At 38.9% G+C, this 20,609-nt stretch overlaps 1 protein-coding gene across 2 annotated transcripts in view; it reads left to right on the forward strand.

Moving 5' to 3' along the window:
• fut8a (fucosyltransferase 8a (alpha (1,6) fucosyltransferase)) overlaps positions 1-20,609 on the forward strand; it is a 140,260-nt gene that overhangs the window by 89,487 nt on the left and 30,164 nt on the right. For both annotated transcript variants that reach the window (XM_017708791.2, XM_017708790.2), the window contains 3 exons: positions 7,382-7,497; positions 13,860-14,022; positions 19,173-19,287. In XM_017708791.2, the coding sequence (XP_017564280.1) occupies positions 7,382-7,497; positions 13,860-14,022; positions 19,173-19,287 (394 nt within the window). The remainder of the gene's footprint in view (positions 1-7,381; positions 7,498-13,859; positions 14,023-19,172; positions 19,288-20,609) is intronic.

Genomic DNA, 20,609 nt, shown 5'->3' on the forward strand with positions numbered 1-20,609 from the left:
TTTTGAGGGGAGATAATCTTCTCTAGCTCTAGCTGTGGGAGTGGGTGAAAAGTTTGCAGGCTCTTTTCTGCAACTGTGTTTTGTTTTATATGACAATATTGCATTCCAAAACCATGGCATTAATATGGAGTTTGTCCCCCTTTGCAGCTGTAACAGCCTCAATTCTTCTGCAGAAGACTTTGGAGTTTGTCTGTGGAAATGTATACCCATTCAGTAAAAAGAGCATTTGTGACATAAGGCATAAATTTATACCAGAGGTGTTCAGAGAGTTTAAGGTCAGGGCTCTATGCAGGCCACTGAAGTTCCTCCATACCAAACTTGCTAAGTCATGACTTTATGGAACTTTTTGTGCACTGGGACAAAGTAATACTGGAACAGGAAAAAGGCTCCCCCAAACTGTAGCCGTTGGAAGCATAGTTATCTAAAAAGTATATTTGTATGCTGTAGTATTAACATTACCCTTCGCAAGAGCAATACCCTGAAAAACAGCACCAGACCATTGTCCATCATTCATCAGGCTGCCAGATAATGAAGTGTGATTTATCACTCCAGAGAACACTTGCTCCAGAGTCCAATGGAGTCCAATTACACCACTCCAGTTGACTGTTGGCATTGCGCATAGTAAGCATAGCTAGCTAGCATAGCTCCTGTAAAGCCATGGAAATCCATTTCATTAAGCCTCCAGTGCCCAGTTCTTCTGCTGATATTCCAGAGGTAGTTGAATATCTGTAGGATGTGTTGCAACAGAGGATCGATGATTTTTACATGCTGTGTGCTTCAGCACTTGCCAGCCCCACCCTGTGAGTTTGCATGGTCTACCATTGCCTGAATTGCTGTTGCCCCAAGACAGCTACTTAACAGTTGACCGGGCAGGTATAGCAGGGTACACATTTCATGAACTGATTGGCATTCCACGACAGTACCATGTATGAAGTCACTGAATTCCTCAGTATGACCCATTCCATTTCTATAGAAATTGCATGGCTATGTGTTTAATATACTGTTAGCAGTACCATTTGAGCCATAAAATGCATGTACAGTGCCCTCCATAATTATTGGCACCCCTGGTTAAGATGTGTCAAAAGCCTTAAAATAAATTCAGTTTTTATTGTGGAAACATACTGTCACACTGAAAATTGTAGAAAAATGTAACCTTTAACTCAAGTAGAGTTTTAGGGGGAAAATAAAATCCCTGACTAAGAAATAATTTTTCTTCATAAAATCACCTGTTCCACAATTATTGGCACCTTAATTCTTAGGAAATAAATGTAATTAAAGAATTTCTGTCACTTCTACAGTAGTTTACGAAGTTAATCAAAGTATGTAGGAACATTTAATTAGCAATTCACAACTTCCTGTTTCCCTGGGGTATAATTATGACGTGACACAGAGGCCATTTCTCTTTAACATGGGAAAGACAAAGGAACATAGCATTCAAGTAAGGCAGATGTGTGTTGACCTTCACAGGTCAGGCAATGGCTACAAGAAAATAGCCACTCACCTACACCTGTCCGTATCTACTGTCAGAGGAATTATTAAGAAGTTTAAAACAACTGGAACAGTGGTAAACAAGTCTGGACGAGGACGCAAGTTTATTTTGCCACCACGCACAGTGAGGAGGATGATAAGAGAAATAAAAAGTTCTCCAAAGCTCACTGTTATGGAACTGCAACAAATGGTAGCATCTTGGGGTCACGAAGTCTCCAAAACAACCATCAGACGCTATCTACACGCCAACAAGCTGTTTGGGAGGCATGCACGGAAAAAACCTTTTCTCACTCACAATCATAAACGTAAACGTTTGGAGTTTGCTAAGCAGTACTGGGACTTCAACTGGGACCGTGTGCTTTGGTCAGATGAAACAAAGATAGAGCTTTTTGGCAACAAATGCTGTAAGTGGGTCTGGCGTAACACAAGAGCTGAGTATGCAGAAAAGCACCTCATGCCCACTGTGAAATACGGAGGAGGATCAGTGATGCTGTGGGCCTGCTTTTCTTCCAAAGGCCCAGGGAACCTTGTTAGGGTGCATGGCATCATGAATGCTTTGAAATACCAGGACATTTTAAAACAAAATCTGGTGGCTTCTGCCCGAAAGCTGAAGATGGGTCGTCACTGGGTCTTTCAGCAAGATAATGACCCTAAACATATGGCAAGATCTACACAGAAATGGTTGACCACACACAGAATCAAGCTCCTCCCATGGCCATCTCAGTCCCCAGACCTTAACCCCATTGAAAACCTGTGGGGTGAGCTGAAGAGGAGAGTGCAGAGGAGAGGACCCAGGTCGCTGGATGATTTAGAGAGATTGTGCAAAGAGGAATGGTCGAAGATACCTCTTTCTGTGTTCTCCCATCTTGTGAAACATTATAGGAGAAGATTAGGTGCTGTTTTGTTGGCAAAGGGGGGTTGTACAAAGTATTAAAATCAGGGGTGCTAATAATTGTGGCACACATTATTTGATGTTAAACAATTATTTCTTAATGTGGGATTTTTTTCCTACTGAATAAATGCACTTGAGATAAAGGTTGGATTTTGCTCTTTTTTCCATCGTGGTCCTATATTATTTAAAAAAACCCTCAATTTATTAGAAGCTAAAGAACACATCTTAACCAGGCGTGCCAATAATTATGGAGGGCACTGTATGTGTGTCATATACATAGTATATATATGCAGTATAAAAATATGCAGTCCTGTCATATAGAACTTTAACTTTAATGTTTTTTCTCCAATGCAGAGACTTCAGCTTTGTCTGACTGTTTTTTTTATTATTATTATTTCGTTTTGTTACATCAAATAATGTTAATTATGTTGAGTAGACTACATGTCGCTGTTGTCGGATAAAAACCTTGTATCTCCAAAATGAATACTTTACAGGAGAAGGGAAAAACCTTCTTTACTCTTAATGTAAGTAAATGGAATCAGATTTTTTGCCAAGTAATTATGGGCCATTTCTTTTGATCCATTCATCATGAAATTTACACACAATGTTAAGAGATTATTATGTCAAAAACTGAAAAACAACAAAAATGGAGATACAAGGTTTTGTCCTGACAGCAGCAATATCCAAATGACTGCCACTGCCTTCACTTTCCATACACATGGCAAACTGACAGTTGTTACCATGGAGACTGTTTGATCAGACCCTGCTGCAGCACTGTGACTTTCCATTTGCTGAACAGGCTATAGGTAAAACTTGCTGTAAAATCAATAGACAATTCACTTTATGCACACGCTTTAAGAACAAATAAAACAACTATTTGTGGTTTTGTTAAAAAAAAAAAAAACAGGTTTTCAAAAAATGCCTTTCCTTTCTACTATTGAAACAGGGTTCCGGAGCGTTCTGGCCCATTTCCATGCATGGTTACCCAAAAAAATGACCAAATACTTTGGCATTTGTATCTCTCAGGATAATACTTAGGACTTAAGGTAAAAGGAACCAGAGTCGCTCATCAGAGCTGCAGAAGATGACAACGTAATGCTTAACGTGAGCAAGCCAATAATCCATTTTGTGTGCCCTGTGTGTTATTTATAACTGTTTCATTTATCATTTTTTGTGTGTGTGTGTGTGTGTGTGTGTGTGTGTGTGTGTGTGTGTGTGTGTGTGTGTGTGTGTGTGTGTCTGTTTACGTGCACTTAATAATTTGATCATAAGCGGATTTCAGCAGTTATCGTATTATTCAAGCGGTCATGTAAACAGCATACTCTGATAAAGAAAGCTGGTTTTTAGGTCAACACATATATGCTCTTACTCTGATTTCATGTGACTGTAAATATGTCTCAGTATATGGTGATGTGCTAATATAGACTAAAATATCTAAAAGAAAACGCAGTCTTATAGCTGCTATTCTTGCATTCCTAGCAGGAAATGTTTAGTCTTATAAAACGTCTCTGAACATTCTCTTAACATTTAATTTTATGAGGCTGAAGTCAGCTTCTCATTTGTCAGCTGCTTGTTTGAATTTTCTTGTTCCACCTTAAATGGTGCCTGAGGCACCTGAATGTAACTGCTGCACCATTTAACGTGGAACGGAACCATTCGAGCAAGAAGCTGACTTCAGCTTTGAGATTAGTGTTTGACAGTTTCTCATTGCAGACCAAACATACCAGGAAACCAGCTGAGTGCTTATGAATGCAAATACGTCCATCTGTCTCCAAATTATCAGTGTTCACCTTAAATTGTTCTCTTTGTCTTGATGTTAGCTACTAGCTTGGTATGTTTCCAACCCCTGAGTTAGTGTTAGGAAGCATTTTGGCTTCTGTGAAGTTGAAGGGAAAAGGGACCTGGACAACAAGTTATGAAATCTCTAAAGAAAACTGGTTGGACAGCTGGAACGTGATGCATGTACATCCATTGCCACAGAAACTTATGTCACCGTAACAACATGTTTTATCACAGATGAGTGGCAGTCTGCGTCTCATGTGCTCCAACCAAGAGCAGTGAATGAGAGCCCTCCAGTTGACTTGGCACATCGTTTACGTTAGTTTTTTGATGAAAGATATTGGAAGTAAATTCATTATGGATCATTACAAATACTTTGCTTTAAAAGCACCAAGTCATCGTACAGTGAGAAAAAAGAAATCCTGTATAGAAAAAAGATGCCTCAAGGTGCATCAGTAGTCATTTTATAATTGCATTGCAGCCCTCTGAATCATAATCAAATCGTGAGGTATCTAGAACTTCCCAGCCTTAGTTTCGATGCACCTGGTCTCTTTCAATATCAGTCTCTGTAGCACAGCAACAGCAGGAATCACATCTGAGGCTAATGCATTTGAGGCTTATTCAAGGAGCTCACTTGTGGAGTTGTGCATCTGAAATATTTAGTTTGACTGGTTGAGTTGTAGTTGAGGGTCTTCTAAAATCAGGCATACACTGCGAATTTGGAAATAGTGTTCTTTGGTGAACCATGCTAAGTTTGGATAGTCCATCATATAAAGATTTTTGCACACTGCAGAAAGTTTTCCTGGTTTGAATATACCAAGGATGTTTAAAGTGACCATCTACTTTGTGTCTGACCTCAGTGGAGTAAGAAACACTTTTCTGTGTGAGCAGACTCCTGTCAGCGCCAGCTTGTGTCGTTTGTGCACAGTATTGTCCTGATACCCAATACCGGCATCGATACCGCTACAACCCCGAGTAAAACAGCTGATGTTTCAAGCAAATCTTGGCCCATGATCTTGACTTTACAGCATGAAGGCACTCATTCATAAATAAAATGGGCCTCTACATTAAATGAGAAGCTGCTGCAAAGGATGATGTCTCAATCTAAAGCTAACAAACAGTTGAAAGCTAGCAAGCATAACAGAGCTAGCTAGATTTGTCTGTCTGCCTGTCATCCGTCGATTTGTTTGTGGACACAGCAGGGGAATCTAAAACATGACCTAAATATGCATGCTCTATTTCTCCTCGTTCAGGCTATTGTTTAACTCTGCTCGTAGAGGGATGTCAGTCAAGTGAGCTCATGAAACTATTAGGACCACACACTTACAGTTCTCAGAAAAGTCTGATAAGAAGATTTAAGCAGTACTTGTCATGTTTTTATCTTTTTTTTCCATATGATTAATATTTTACACATTCCCTGGAACATTTAGACATTTTCTGCTGTTACTACTGCAAGAATACTAACTGTTAGTATTCTAGAAGTTAGTATTCTAGAAAGCTAACTGTTAGTTAGTATTCTGATTAAACTTTTATTTTGAATATGGTCCCCATTTGTGTGTCACATGCCACTGAATCTCAGTAAGTGAGGGTGAAAATTTCCCCTTAAAAAGTATTATTTTCCACTTGGCTTGAACACTTGGAGCACAGTGACAAGTAGCATTATTCCAGATTACAGTTTTTGTAGATAATTTTCTGTTGTGACGCTTCTTGCTTGACTTGAATTGTCAATCTTGTGACCACACTTAATGCCGTTCCTCTTCCATTCTCATCCCGACCACACACATGTTGCTCCTTTGCACTCTCTCTCTCTCTCTCTCTCTCTCTCTCTCTCTCTGTCTGTTTCTCACACACACTCATACACACACATATTCTCTTTGTGTCTGTCTTCTCATTTCGTCCTTGACCAATCAAGAATGACACAAATGTTTGACGTTCCAATTTCCCAAATCCCACACATATACCTCACTCACACTCACTTGCGTATGGCCGCCTCCAGCCAGGCAAAAAGGGAATTTGTTGTTTACCATTAAAATGTACAATTTCTCTGAAATACATTTCTGTCCAATCTTTCTCAAAATGGCTTATGGCTCCCAATTATTATATTTATCCTTCTCTCTGTCCTTCTCTCTCCTCCTCTCTCTCTATGTTTCTGTCTCTCTCTGGGCTAGTGGCTCACCCTGTTTAGTGCACGCGTTAGATGCATTCCAAAACCAGGGCTGGTATAAATAAAGAATCTCGGTGTATCAGAACTGATCTGGGATCAGATTCCCTACTGCTTTTACACATCTCGCTCACCATGTAGTGAATGATCCAGAAACAGCTCTGCCAGTCTGAAAGGTTTCTGGAGTGTGGCTCCACATTTCTGTTTCACTACTGTAGGGCACTTACATCTACTCAGCCTCTGAAATGAGGCACTACTTTAGAAAAGAGATACTATTTTGCCATACAATGTCCTGCATGCAGATCTTCACCATGAATATTAAAATTTTTTATTTTTTTTGCAGGAAAAACATGAGATAAGGCCTTCTTATTTTATTTGATTTTCAACCCTTAAAACACATTGCTAACATAATTAGCTAATTCAGCATTTGCCAAAATAAGGTGTTTGGAAAAGAAATCAAACAAATGGTAAAACAATTGTTAAAATATAGTAATATCTTAAGGGGTTAACATAAAATGTGTTTGGAAAAGAAATCAAACAATTGGTAAAACAATTGTTAAAATAAAGTAATATCTTAAGGGGTTAACATAAAATTGGCTACGTTTTATTATGCATTTTATAATGCTATTTTTTTGAGACTTTGAAATTTTGTCAGCTAGGCTGTTTATAGAGATATAGAAGGGCAGCCAGAAACTTATGCTTAGTAGACCACCAGCCCTAGTGTGTGTGTGTGTGTGTGTGTGTGTGTGTGTGTGTGTGTGTGTGTGTGTGTGTGTGTGTGTGTGTGTGTGAATGATGAATAGCCCTTGCCAGCAAATGAATTGCTTGCGGTGGATGCCACAACTGATCACTGCATTAAACAGCAAGAAGCACAGCCCTCTGGGAAATCAGCAATCCACCATTCACCTTGACCTAGCTGGCCAAACACAAATGCATACACAGACATGCAGATGTTTGAGCTCTTAAACCTACCAGTGTCAGGCCAAAATATGTCTTTCTCATGTCTCTCTTCCTTTTCCCCGTTTCTCTCCCCTCTTTTTCTCCATGGTTCTCTCTCCCAGGTTGCCAGAGGGTCAGGTGGAAGGTGCTGGAGCAGCAGGAAAGCTCCGTAGTCTGGAAGAGCAGCTAATTAGAGCCAAGGAGCAGATCAACTCTTACCGCAGCCTACCTGCTGATGGTGAGAATTTTCTCATGCTCTCACACCAACGCATACAGAAAAGTAAGATCTGTTTGCTTCCTGCCATTTTAATAGCCTGCACATTACAATACAGCGTCAAAAATGGTTAAAGTGTTCTGTAGTGAAGGGAATAAAAATATATCACCATACAGAGAAGTATGTACGACACAGGCCATGTGCCATACTGCAGGGAAGGATCACTCCTAGACTGCCAACATTAAGGACTGAGCCAGTCAGAACCATCTGAGTTCCTGCCCCATTTTTTCAGCCCTGCACTCAGTGCTTAACAACGGTTGCTACCCACATTTCAGTGTATACTTTTATATTTTGGTTAAGAGATGAGCCTGTGTGACTTTTAAAAGATAGACATACAGTAACAAAGGGCAGGATGATGTTTTTCTGTCCGTCTCCATAGCCACAGATACATTTTAAAAATGTCAGGTTCAGGCTGGTCTGTGTGGTAAACCTGTGTGGTTTCTAAACACACCTGTTTTCATCTGTTTGCGAATCATGCTGAGCAGATTCTTCAGTTGAGACCAACTTAACCAAAGTTACTGTTTAACCATATTATTTATGCAGTATGTTAACTGTATTGCTTCAGGGTTGCACTGAGTTCAGCAGCATTTCAACAAATGTCCAAATTACTTTAATTAAGGCAAAATTAATTGTATACGACAAATCAGGGTTATGTCAGAACAGAAAAGAACTTACTGTGGGTAACTCACAGTGGATAACGATGGCAGTGCTGCACTAACTGGGTTTTGTATCAGTCCTGATACTGATTTATTATTCAAGGTGTTGGGAGAAAACAAAACTTCTATAGTGATCTTATTAATTCATTATTGAATTCTAATAAAATGTAAGCACATTAGCATGTTGTAAATACCCTTTATCATGTTTGATGTGATAATGTGAATGCTAATCACCTTTCCTGGCCATTGATGGGGATCTCCTAAGCACAGCGGCATTTATTTGCAGCTTCAGATTAAACTTAACATAAAACTATAGCTGCAGGCGGCCATCTTAAGGGTCCAAGTAACTCACAGCCTTCATAGGCCACATAGCCAAAACAGACCATGCCACACACATTTACAGTTACAAAAGCTTTTACCTTATAATAGCATAATAGCATATTTTCGTGAAGCAACGTATATCTCTCACAGGCTCTTTCCCAGAGCCTAGCCAAGATTCAAACCTAGATTTACCCTCAGATTTAAATGCAAATAAATAATCAGTAAGTCACTAGGCATGTACTGCTGCAGACACTTTGTGACAACATGAATATTTGTAGCAAAAGATATGCATTTGATATTCTTCAGTGACAGGTAAGGTGGAATTTGAACCAGGGTTGGAAGGGCAACAGCTTACATGGTGAGTCACATATGGCCCATACTAATTAGGCACTTTTTGAGGCCATTTAAATGAAGAGAGCAAAAAGGATCACACAGAATTTTAACTGTTTGATTCCATCTTTCAGTTTATTGTATTATATTATATTATATTATATTATATTGTATTATATTATGAATTATATATTTCAAACTTTTAACAGTTGTGGAACAACTTCCTTTTTTAAAAAACTTGTACATGTGTAGTTGTCAGGTTTGATACATAACTTTAGAAAAATTCTGATAAATATTAGTGTTAAGTAAAGTCTGTGACGTTATATATGCTTGAAGTCGTAATTTCCATTTAATACTGACACTCCTTGGGGTGGCCAGAGGATACATTGCCATTCCTTGTTTTGTGGCGAAGATGTAGAACATACATAGAATTGCAAAGTTTTTGATGTTCATATTATATGTAGAAAGAAATTAGGCTTAAGTAAATTCACATTCATAAGCATTGTAGGGGCTCATCAAGACCAGTTTAATCAACACTTTGCATGCTCCCTCTTGCGATTGTTTTGTATAATATTTTCAGTTTTGGTTATAATCAGAGAAAGACTAATGGATTTGTAACACCTTATGTTAGAAAAAGGTCAAACAAAATTATTGATGCAATAAAATCAAGATTTATTTGATAATTATTTACAGACAGAATCCAAAGGTTGTTTTAGAACCAAATTTTAGAAAATTAGATTTTGTTATACAGCGCTGCCTCATGGCCAATTGAGGTCAAACTTTATATACTATTAGAGACTGCCTTTGTGGAAGCATGATTCAATTTGTGTGATGATTGGGCAGTGCTAAACTCTTCAAATGCCTGTTTCAATTCCAATGGCAGCCATATTTGTCCAATGATTGAGTAATCTTTAGCACCTTACTTATAAAGTGGAGAATTGATGCAGCATACAATATTTCAGCTCAATTGGCTGAACAGTTGCTGAGAAAAAGATTTTTAGTTGCTATAGCACCCACTAATAAATAATCAGCATGAAACTTAATGGACTTCCACCAAATTATGTGGGGAATAGGTCTGTTTCATGATAATTAGTCAAAGCAGTCACAGTCTGTGGCAATTTTTGTGAATTAAGCTAAAGCCTTAAGAGATTAATTAGCGTGTGGTGGCCATATTGCTTAAACATATCCACATTTTTAAATAATATTTGACCTCCAGTCTCCCTTAAACAATTTGAGACCAATATTGTGCAGATATGTTGAAAAACCACAGATTATCAGAAAAATTTTGAAATTAACCTCACGCTTCAGGAGACATGGACCAAAACATAAAATGTTGCTCTGTAGCACCACTTTCAGGCCAGTTGGGGTCGTTTCACTTGCCTGAGTATTGGGGCCATACTACATCTACCCACAAAGTCTGGTGTTTGGATGGCTTATAGTGTCTTCTCCCCAATCAGTTTTGGGGTAGAAAAAGAAGAAGAAAGACCCAGAAATACAGCCGGTGTTCATGTTCACAAACGTTTTGATTTGGTCTATAGAAAAGCTTAATTAAGGGCTATTACAAATATCCACATCAGTGGATATTCCACCATACTCCTGAAATGACTGTGTTTCACTTTGGGTTGGAGAGTAACACAAAGATAGCTCAACTGCTTACTGGAATATTTTGCTGGAGCAGTACATCACCTGGGTCTTTTTGGCTTACTCGGGAAATTCAGTATGTCAGTTAAGAGTTGTATATAGTACTAGTCAAACATAGCAGTCTCATAATGTTTGACATTAAATTACTCTGAATGATTCTGTTTACATATTAAGCATTTCATTATGCAGAAATTGTTAATACAGCTTCTGCATAATGACATGGTTAATATGTAAACATTATATTGGAGTTACATGTGTTTGTAATATATATGGGACATTTTTGTGACTCTGCGTCATGCCAAGGTACGTGTGTGTTTGTATGTGTGTGTGAAGGTCACATCACTAGAAGGAGTCTGTGTAAATTATCCTCCTACCCTCCTCTGCTCTCTCCTTTCTCTGTCTGTCTCTCTCTCATTTTTGTCATTTTTTTAGTTGTTGACATAATTTGAATATGCCTGTAGCTGTTTACATTGTTTGTAAATTTCATGATAAATAGATCAAAGGAAATGACTTGTAAAAAGTCTGGTTCAATTGACTTGCATTAAAGTAAAGTATGTTATTTTCATTTTAGTAAAGTTTAGTAAAGTTTCTGCTGCCAGCAAAGAATTTTGAGCAATATTGGCAGATTTTGTTTGGATTTAGACAGAAAAAGAAATTGTTTTAGAAGTACATAAAATAAATGAACTGCGTTACATAATCATGCAGCTGAAACTTTAATAGGCTTAATTCCTACCAACAACCATTTGTTAAAGCTTTATTTAGATTTAAAATCTATTCATCAAAACTTTATTTAGATTTACAGTCTATTTTAGTCACTCTTCCTGAGAGACGTCGCTGATCTGCAGTTACATTCAGGGTCAGTTAACCTACGCAGCGGTTTATTATGAGTGGAATGGTTGTGCATTTGGACCTAACATGGCATAGATTACATAGTTCACATAGCATCACTGACTGTAAAAAGTTCTGCAATGGTCAGAAATTGGAATTGCCCATGATCTGTACAGCATAGACAGTAACGGTAAGTTTTGAAAGTGTGTTTGAGTAAAGGTTATGCTTGCAAAATTATGGCCATTCATTTGCCTTTCTGATTGCATGGCATCATGGGTTTTATCATATATGGTGCATTATTAAAATAAACAATAATAACCTTAATACCTTTTAAGAAAACATCTTCTGCAAGACATGAAAATAAAACAGACACGTACATAAAGTGCACATACAAATCATTTAATTATTGTATAGAAATTCTTCATACTTCCACACATTTGTAAACACATTTGAAGTGCATGACCACAACCATAATTCTGTGGACTGTGGCCCTCTTCAGCCTCAGAGTTTCTTATCACTAGTCACAATCCCTCAATAGCACTCACACAGGCCATGACACATACACGTGAGCACACACTCTCTCTGTTTCTGGGTCAGAGGCTTTCATTGTGTTCGGCTCTGTTGTGTGCTCTTCCTACCAAGAGGAGTGGTGAGTGAGAGAGAGAGGATCGCTTCCATGTGCAGGTTACAGAGTGTTGGTTTATTGCCAGTGATACAGACACCTACACGCACACACAATGGCTTGTCAACATTTATTTATGCCATTGATTTGTCATTGTTACTGTAATGCAGCTGTGGACTGAAGAATGATGCCATGTCTTGATATTGTGTGCATTACTATTCAGTGTGCAGTACAGTGAGCATCATCTCTTGCAGTCAGATAGCATGAGACAAATGAATGGAAGCATTTTTATTATAACTGTAGTACTATTTTTGCTTCACAGTTTTTAACAGCATTCATCCTGTTCTATGATATAGTGCTGTGTGAACTAGGGCTGGGCGTTTCAGTTTAATTTGATATTCAAATTTATAGGCCACAGGCTACCACACACTAAACACACTGGACAATGCCAGATGCTGTGACTTCACTCAGGATCTTACCACTTTATTACATTAAACCCAGGTGAAAAGTCTGTAGCAAATGAAGTTATCTGAAATGTACCACAAGAAAGGCAGTAAATGTACAGTCTGTAAGATAAACATATAAATGCTAATCAATTATTTTCACCTCAGCTAACATCCCTAACCTTGTTACCTCAGCTTACCTTTAGCTGGAGAACAGCAAGTTTGGGAAGAGTTAGTTAGCCGATACCAAACATAATACATTTACTAAAGCTAATCAACCATTTTCACCTTTGTTAAGGATACTAGCCCAGTGTGGTGTGATTTTGAGTTTTTACTGACTAGTTTCTCACTTTTCAAAAATCAGCCATTCATCATTTTAATCCGCATAATTGATTGTGTTCTGTTCAAAGGCAGTGATAGTGACACAATTTTAAATAATTGGTACTGGTAAAGTCCTAAAATTAGTATAAGATTTTCCTTTGTACTCTCCAGTTGTTAGCTAGCCCAGCAGTGGCCTCAAGCCCCAAAAGACATTGACTGATCCCTAGTTGTAACATGACAAAACCAGTCAGATGCTTGCAGTACAACTTGGCGAATGAGGCTTTACTTTAGAAAAGAGTTTGACACTACTTGTAGTGATTAAATGGGCATGGGTCAGATCCAAAAATGCAATCAGGAAAAGAGTACAAACTTTACCAAGGCAATCAGATCAAAAAGGGTAAAGACTAAAAGGCAACATCAGAGTACCCAGAAAAAGGTCAAAACACCAAAGTGGCAAAAACTGCAAACAGATAAACGCTCAGTAGTTCTACTAGAGAAGTGATTGTGAACAGTGATTGGATGAACGAGGAAGTTCCAGAGTCATCTCCAACGGGATTCTGGGAAAGGGAGTCCAAGTGTGAGTCTGAGCCAGAGGGCTGCGTGACACTTGTGAGAACTTTCTGTGTGTTTCTATTGGGACATTTTTGCAGGAAACATTATCTCCCTTTGTACGAGAATTAAAGAGAAACAAAGTTAAACTAGAATGACTATAATTGGGCTTGGAAAGCCTTATTGTGCATAGGTAGTTTCATATTAGTGATGTACATGGCTACTCGAGTACTTCCTTAACCATTCAAAGTACCCGTGTTCTAATACAGACTAACAATTCAGTGACATGCCAGTGTTTCATGTTTCAAAAGTGCAAAACTTTTTTTGTTTGTATATGTGATTAGTGTAGTCAGCTAATACTTGTATGTTATGCATACGTTGCTACTCTGTAACAGCAGTGGTTAAATGTGAACCGATTGTGGCAGTGCTATCACTTAAAAAATGTTTTTCTTTTTTTTTTTCTTCCACCACAGTTAACCAGGTATCTGTTCATGCAGATGTCCATCTTATGGATATTTGATTATCAAAATTGGAATGCCCATCCCTATTAATATATATGAAAAATTGATATGGGACATATGTTTGACCCCAACAAACCTATTTATGTGTGTTCAGGCCCAGGGAGGAACCAGGAGGAACTAAGGCGGAAGACAGAGAACGGGGTGCGGGAGCTGTGGTATTTTGTACGCAGTGAGGTGAAGAAATTGGCCCATGTGGAGACTGGAGAGCTGCAGAAGCACATTGACATCCTGCTGCAGGACCTGGGGCACCAGCAGAGGTGACACACAACTCTAGCCCAGTGTTGGGGGTGCAAAGTAACACATTACAGTAATGTAATTACATTTTCTTTTAACAAGGGAGTGTAACTAAGCATTACGGTATAAATTCTTGTCTGTCTCACATTACAGTTATTGACTTAATAAGCATTACACTACTGGTGTAACTTCTATGTCTCTGAGAGAACAATATTAATTACATGGAATGCATTCATAATGTAAATTTGTATATTCATATCTGTCCATGTGCATAATTTGCTCTCTATTCACTGCCTATGACAGCTGCCTGTATGACTTTGATTTTGAATGTGAGCAGTGCAGCTTGAGTGCAGAAAGAACCATGAACTCAACAAATAATCAGTCAAAGGATCTTTTAACACATATAGGGCTAAGATTAATCTAGATCCCCCTTGCTGAATAAGAGAAAGCCTCAATCTTTCCTAAAAAAAACTGTACTTGATGTTCATCATTGGACCAGCGTTGTAAACTTACATTTTTTTCCTAAAGGTTTTATTTTTAGGCAGTTTTTAGTAGGTTTCTGCTGACTAGTTTCTCGGTTTTCAAACAATGTACTGAAATAGGAATTAGATATTACTTATTCTACACATACTACAAACAACCTTCTTCACATTTCAGCTCTGAAACATGCTAGAGCATCCTACTAAGTTGTTAGTATGTTCCAGGCAAGGAAGTACACTAGCATTACCTTATCACACACAACAGCACACAAATGAACATAATAAATAGAACAGTTGTCTAAACTAATTATTGTTTTTAAAATGTATGGAATTATTTGCAATCATCTCACAACTCTTTTGAAACTGAGTCATGCTGAATAAAGTGATGCGTATACTTGTACTCTGTGTAGTGTAATCAGCTAATACTTGTAATGTTGATACACATAAAAAAGTGAATTCAGCTGCTAAGTTAGCTGCTAGGCTGCTGCACAGCTTATAATGATAACCTTGAAGCACTGCTGTAGGAGATGTTATGTAAAAGTCTTTCTCAAGAATATATTGTCAAAAATATTTACCTCTTTTTCAGTAACCATGCTGCAACCCCCTAAAATTTTCTTGATAAAAAAGGTAAAAAAAACACTCCTGTAGTCCACCTGCATTGCACAGTTATGTGTGTTACCTGCTATAGAGTTAAATAATTAACTAGGCCATCACAATGAATACATAATTGCCTAATTGCAATTACTTGAGCTAATTACAAAACTTTTTACCCACATCTGTGTATTTTTATGTGTTAGATTGAGGCAAATACTTGCAAATAAATGAAAGCAGAAAAAAATGAGTGAGCTGAATCATGGGTCCTAAAAAACAACAAGATCTGACTGGTGACATAGCACCTTTAGATGGCAGCAATGCTTAGTTGAGATCACTTAGAAGCAACTATGTAAGGAAGAAACCTGGCTAATTAGTAGGTGTGGGAATCTCTAAGTATATCAAATTTTGATTAAATTCCTGTTCAGGATTCCAAGGTATGATAAAATCTTGGTGCATCTCCGTTTTTAATTTCTATGGTCAGAATTAGGTGTTTCTACTGTATGTGCTTTTAACAAGCACTGTTAAGTTTAGTTAAATTTAATGGGCCATTGCATTCATTGTTCATTAAAAATGTTGGCTACTACTGAAATATTTTTTCAACTAAGGATCCCTGCTGTAGCACTGTAACATAATGAAACATCACGGGTCATCACGGGACCTACAGCAGGCTGTTGATTCTAATGCCTCTACAATCAGAAAGAGACTGCACAAATTTAACTTTCATAGGAGGTATGCAAGGAGGAAACCTTTACTCTCTGAGAGAAACATGGAGGCCAGACTGAGGTTTGCCTGAGAGAATGTAGACAAAATCCAGGTCTTCTGAAATCATGTTTTTTGGGCAGATGAGTCTAAAATTGTATTATTTGGACACTATAACAGAAGGCATGTTTGGCATAAACCAAATACAACATTGCAGGAAAAAACCTCATACCAACTATGAAACATGGAGGTGAAAGTGTCATGGTTTGGGGATGCTTTTCTGCAGTAGGACCTGGCCAGCTCACCATCATAAAATCCACCATGGATTCTCCCATGTATCAGAGGGTGCTTGAGGTGCATGTGATACCATTCATAAAAAAATAAAGCTGAAGCAGAACTGGACCCTGCAACTTGACAATGACCCAAAACATACCAGTTAATCTACCAAGGACTGGTTGAAAATTAAGAAATGGAGTGTCCTGGAATGGCCAAGTCAAGGCCCAGATCTTAATCCGATTGAGATTCTGTGGGGTGACTTTGGGGCTGGACATGCAAGAAGCCCCTCAAACATGTCACAGCTGAAAGAATTCTGCATTGAGGATTTGGGCAAACTTTCCTCATATTGATGTCAGAGACTGGCAGATGGCTGCAAGAAGCATCTCACTGAAGTTATTTCAGCCAAAGAGGGTAGAGTGTCCTAACTTTTTCCTCAGTTAGAATACACACTTTTGTTAATATTTTTATTTTAATGAGTAAAATAAGGTTAAATTTTATTGAGAAGAAGAACTGAATATTTAATGAGGTGTCCTAATTTTCTCACAAGACTGTGTATGTCCGAAGTTAACTGTTATGTCTGGAATGAGCTATTATTATAAACCTAATCCCAGAAAAGCTGAGACAGTATGTGAAATGCTAATAAAACAGAAAGCAGTGATTAGTAAATTCTGTTTGTTTTCAAATGATTACAGATTGTAACACTGGGGAGCGATGATGAGGCGGATGCATGTGCTGAGAGAAGTGAGATTTATTAGGGGCAAATTCAATATTAAGGTCTAGACAGTCCTGGGTCAACGAGCCAACACAGAGACAACGGAGGCCACAAGAACAATGCTAAACAATACAATACAAAGACAAAACAACAACCAGCAGCCTAACAGGGGAAAATACAAGGCTAAAATACAACAGGGTTAACACAGGTGGTAATAATCAGGGGCAGGGTCTGGAAACAAGGGGGCAGGATTTGGAAGAAACGAAACAGGGAAATCACATGGAAAAGACCAAAACAAAAGCACATGGAGGACTTGTGACAGTTGTGACAATACCCCTCCCCAAGGCGCGCAGCACTGAAACACGTCAAAAAAAACAAAAAACAAAACCAAAAAGACACAAGAAACCAAAACCAGAGACACAACTAGACAGGGACAGGAACTGGGGCGAAAAGAGCAGGGACAGGACACCCAACACGAGAAACAGAAGACGGAATAGGCACAGGAAATAGGGCAGGCAAGGAAACAGGTGCAGAGACCGAGACAGGAGACAAAGCAGGAAGAGGATCAGACACAGGAGAACACGGAACAACAACAGAGACACAGGCACAGAAACAGAACCTGGAGCAGACACAGGAGGAGAATGCAGAACAACAGGAGCCAAGGGCACAGAAACTGGAACACAAACAGGAGAGACAGCACAAGACCCAGGAACAGACGAAACACGAACAGACTGAGGACGAAACAAGGGCCAGCAGGGAGAACGAGGAGGAACAACAGAAAATGACACCGAACGAGGGACGACCGAAGGCACAATGGGACGAGAAAAACAAAAATGCAGCACAGACCAGGCAAAAGACAACAGAACAGGAACCAGAGCAGACACAGGCACAGGAACCGACACACATACAGACACCGGGGCAGAAGCAGAGACAGGAACAGGAACCACAAAAGGAACGGGCACAGGCACAGACACAACAACAAGGAACAAAACCAAACCAGGAACAGAGGAGGGCAAAAACAAAGGAGCAGGCAAAACAGGGGACACAGTAGCAGACACAGGCGGAACAGAAGGCCCACAGGGTACAGCAGACGCAGGCGGAACAGGAGGCCAGACGGGGAGCAGCAGATGTAGGCGGAACAGGAGGCCCATGGGGAGCGGGACAGGCGGCTGCAACGTCCTCAGAGGCGCGGCAACTGGCGGCGGGTCTGGAGGCACAGCGTCAGCCGGCGGGTCTGGAGGCAAGTGCCGTAGAAAGGGTTTCCTGCATGTTCCTTCCGTCTAACCTCATCTTGTGCTATAGGTCGCTCCTCCCTGCAGCATCGTTCAAGATGGGTAGACTCAAGGCGCTTACCTGGGATCTCGTCATTTTATAAGGCGGGATCTTTCTTCCTAGTTCTACGGGAATGACGAGATGCCCGTGTACCCTGAGCGCCAGGGGATTTGCTGTCTCCAGCTTGGTGTCGTTCAGACATGTCTAACTCGGGCTGCATCGAAACAGCTGGAGTTACGTCCCAATGGAACAACCACATACCAGAGTCTTGCTCTCTCGCTGCATCCTTGGTTAGCTGGTCTTTCTGTCAGCGTTTCTTTCAACGCTGGGGAGCAATGATGAGGCAGATGCATGTGCTGAGAGAAGCGAGATTTATTAGGGGCAAATCCTATATCAGGGTCTAGACAGTCCAGGGTCAGCGAGCCAACACGTAGAGAACGAGGGACAGGCATAACGAAAATTATCACAGGAAAACACACCATGGAGGCCAGAACAATGACGCTAAACAATACAATACAAAGACCAAACAAAGACCAGCAGCCTAACAGGAAAACACAGGATTTAAATACAACAGGGTTAACAAGACACAGGTGATAACAATCAGGGGTAGGGTCTGGAAACAAGGGGGCAGGACCAGGAAGAAATAAATCAAGGAATCACTTGGACAAGACCAAAGCAAAAGCTGGGAGGGGCCATTCATGACACAGATCAAAAACAGTATGTCATGTTTTACTTCATGAAGAGCATGCAGACTCCACACAGAAAGGACCCTGGTCAAGATGAATGGACCAAAAGAAATGGCCCAAAAAGACTTGGAAAAAAGTCTGGTTCTATTGACTTAACTTAAAAGTGAAGTGTGTTTTTTTTCCAAGTTACTATTTTGGAGATACAAGGTTGTTTTTTTTCCAAGATCAGTGATGTAATACCTATTATAGTATAGCATGACAAATCTATACTTAATTATGAAGTCCATCTTGAGTTTAATCAGGTGTCTTGCAGTGGACAAGTGTGAAATGCTTTGTTAACCTTATTTTTAAATCCTAATGAACCAGACTCTTTATCCTTGAGCATATAGAGATTTACATGCATTATAACTATATATAAACATGCATTGTAACTTCCATCGTATTTGAATATTCAGGTCCATCATGACAGACTTGTACCATCTGAGCCAGGCGGATGGAGCTGGAGACTGGAGAGAAAAGGAGGCCAAAGACCTTTCAGAATTAGTGCAGAACAGGATCACACACTTGCAGGTAAGACACACATACACACACATGCCTATGTGGGCTCTATTATCTATATTTTCATTTTTTTATGTTCTATTTTATGATTGATTTATTTAATTTCAAATACTGCAGTTGTCATGCACTGTTTAAGTTAACATAATGGTTTTATTCTCCAACTGCTGGGCAGGTTCTGTGCCCCATAGCTCCTTTAAAAATTCTACTAACATAATAGTGAATATATTACTTATTCCATCCATCCAATACATGTCCCACTAAATGGGCAATAGAGTGTTGAATCTTCAGCGTGTCTACAGGCAATCTGACTGACTGGTGCTCAGCTCACTTGCATAACATTCATCCAGAAGGAGAGAGGAGAGGAGAGACATATTGTGGGTTTATAAGGATCTTGTTCTTTGTTCTTAAGCCAACTTAGACATAACTGTTTTATTCAGCTTTTCTTGAGTTTTAATTACTGTGATCTATTATTACATAATTGGAAGTCTGTGTGAAAATCATCTTATGTTCATATATTATTACTGTATAATTGGCAGCTAGTTATTTCTATAGGTTGTAGATAATGTCAAGTGACTTAAGAGTTATGATTAATTAAAGAAAACTGACTTTAATATGTTTCCAGTAAGTTAATTTATGTCCTATATTCTAAAGTAAAAATCATTTAATGTTTTTTTTTTTTTGTTTGCCAAAACATACAATTTGGGGAAAGTCACTTGACTTTACCTAGAATCTGAATGGATAAAAAAGCTGCCAGTCACATGCAAAATTCACAATGTCACTTCAGAACATTTAATTTGTGAAAAAGGTCCTAACAAGATGTTCATTTTGCATTATGACATATATTAATGCAATTTTTGTTGATTTTCACAAAACAGACCTCCAGTTACATTCTAAAACAGGTCATAATAAATGCAATTTTATGCACAGTGAATAATAAATTAAAAAATTTCTAATTTGTTATGTAAAATGTTTAGTATGAAGCGATCTTAATCATAATCATTTTTTGATTAGTGGGTTATTAAATCCACATGATTGTGGAAGCAGTAGTGGACTGAAGCATGTAATGAGAGATAGAAAACGTTGAGATCTTTGGAACTTTGTTTAAACAATAAGCAAATTCTTCATGAAGTGTATTACAGAAGACTTACATGAAGAAAACTGCTGTTAGAAATTTGACAAAAAGAGTCAGGAGACTGGAGCTTCAGCGTTGACTGGAGTTTATTTCCACATACAGAGTATGGGTATAGCATGGTCGATCAACAGTCAATCAGCAGGATCAGCAGTCTAGTCTTATTCACGTGCATGCAGACAATCATGCACAGGCACTGCTTGGT

Source organism: Pygocentrus nattereri, chromosome 10, assembly GCF_015220715.1.
Source record: "Pygocentrus nattereri isolate fPygNat1 chromosome 10, fPygNat1.pri, whole genome shotgun sequence".
NCBI classification, from domain to species: Eukaryota; Metazoa; Chordata; class Actinopteri; order Characiformes; family Serrasalmidae; genus Pygocentrus; species Pygocentrus nattereri.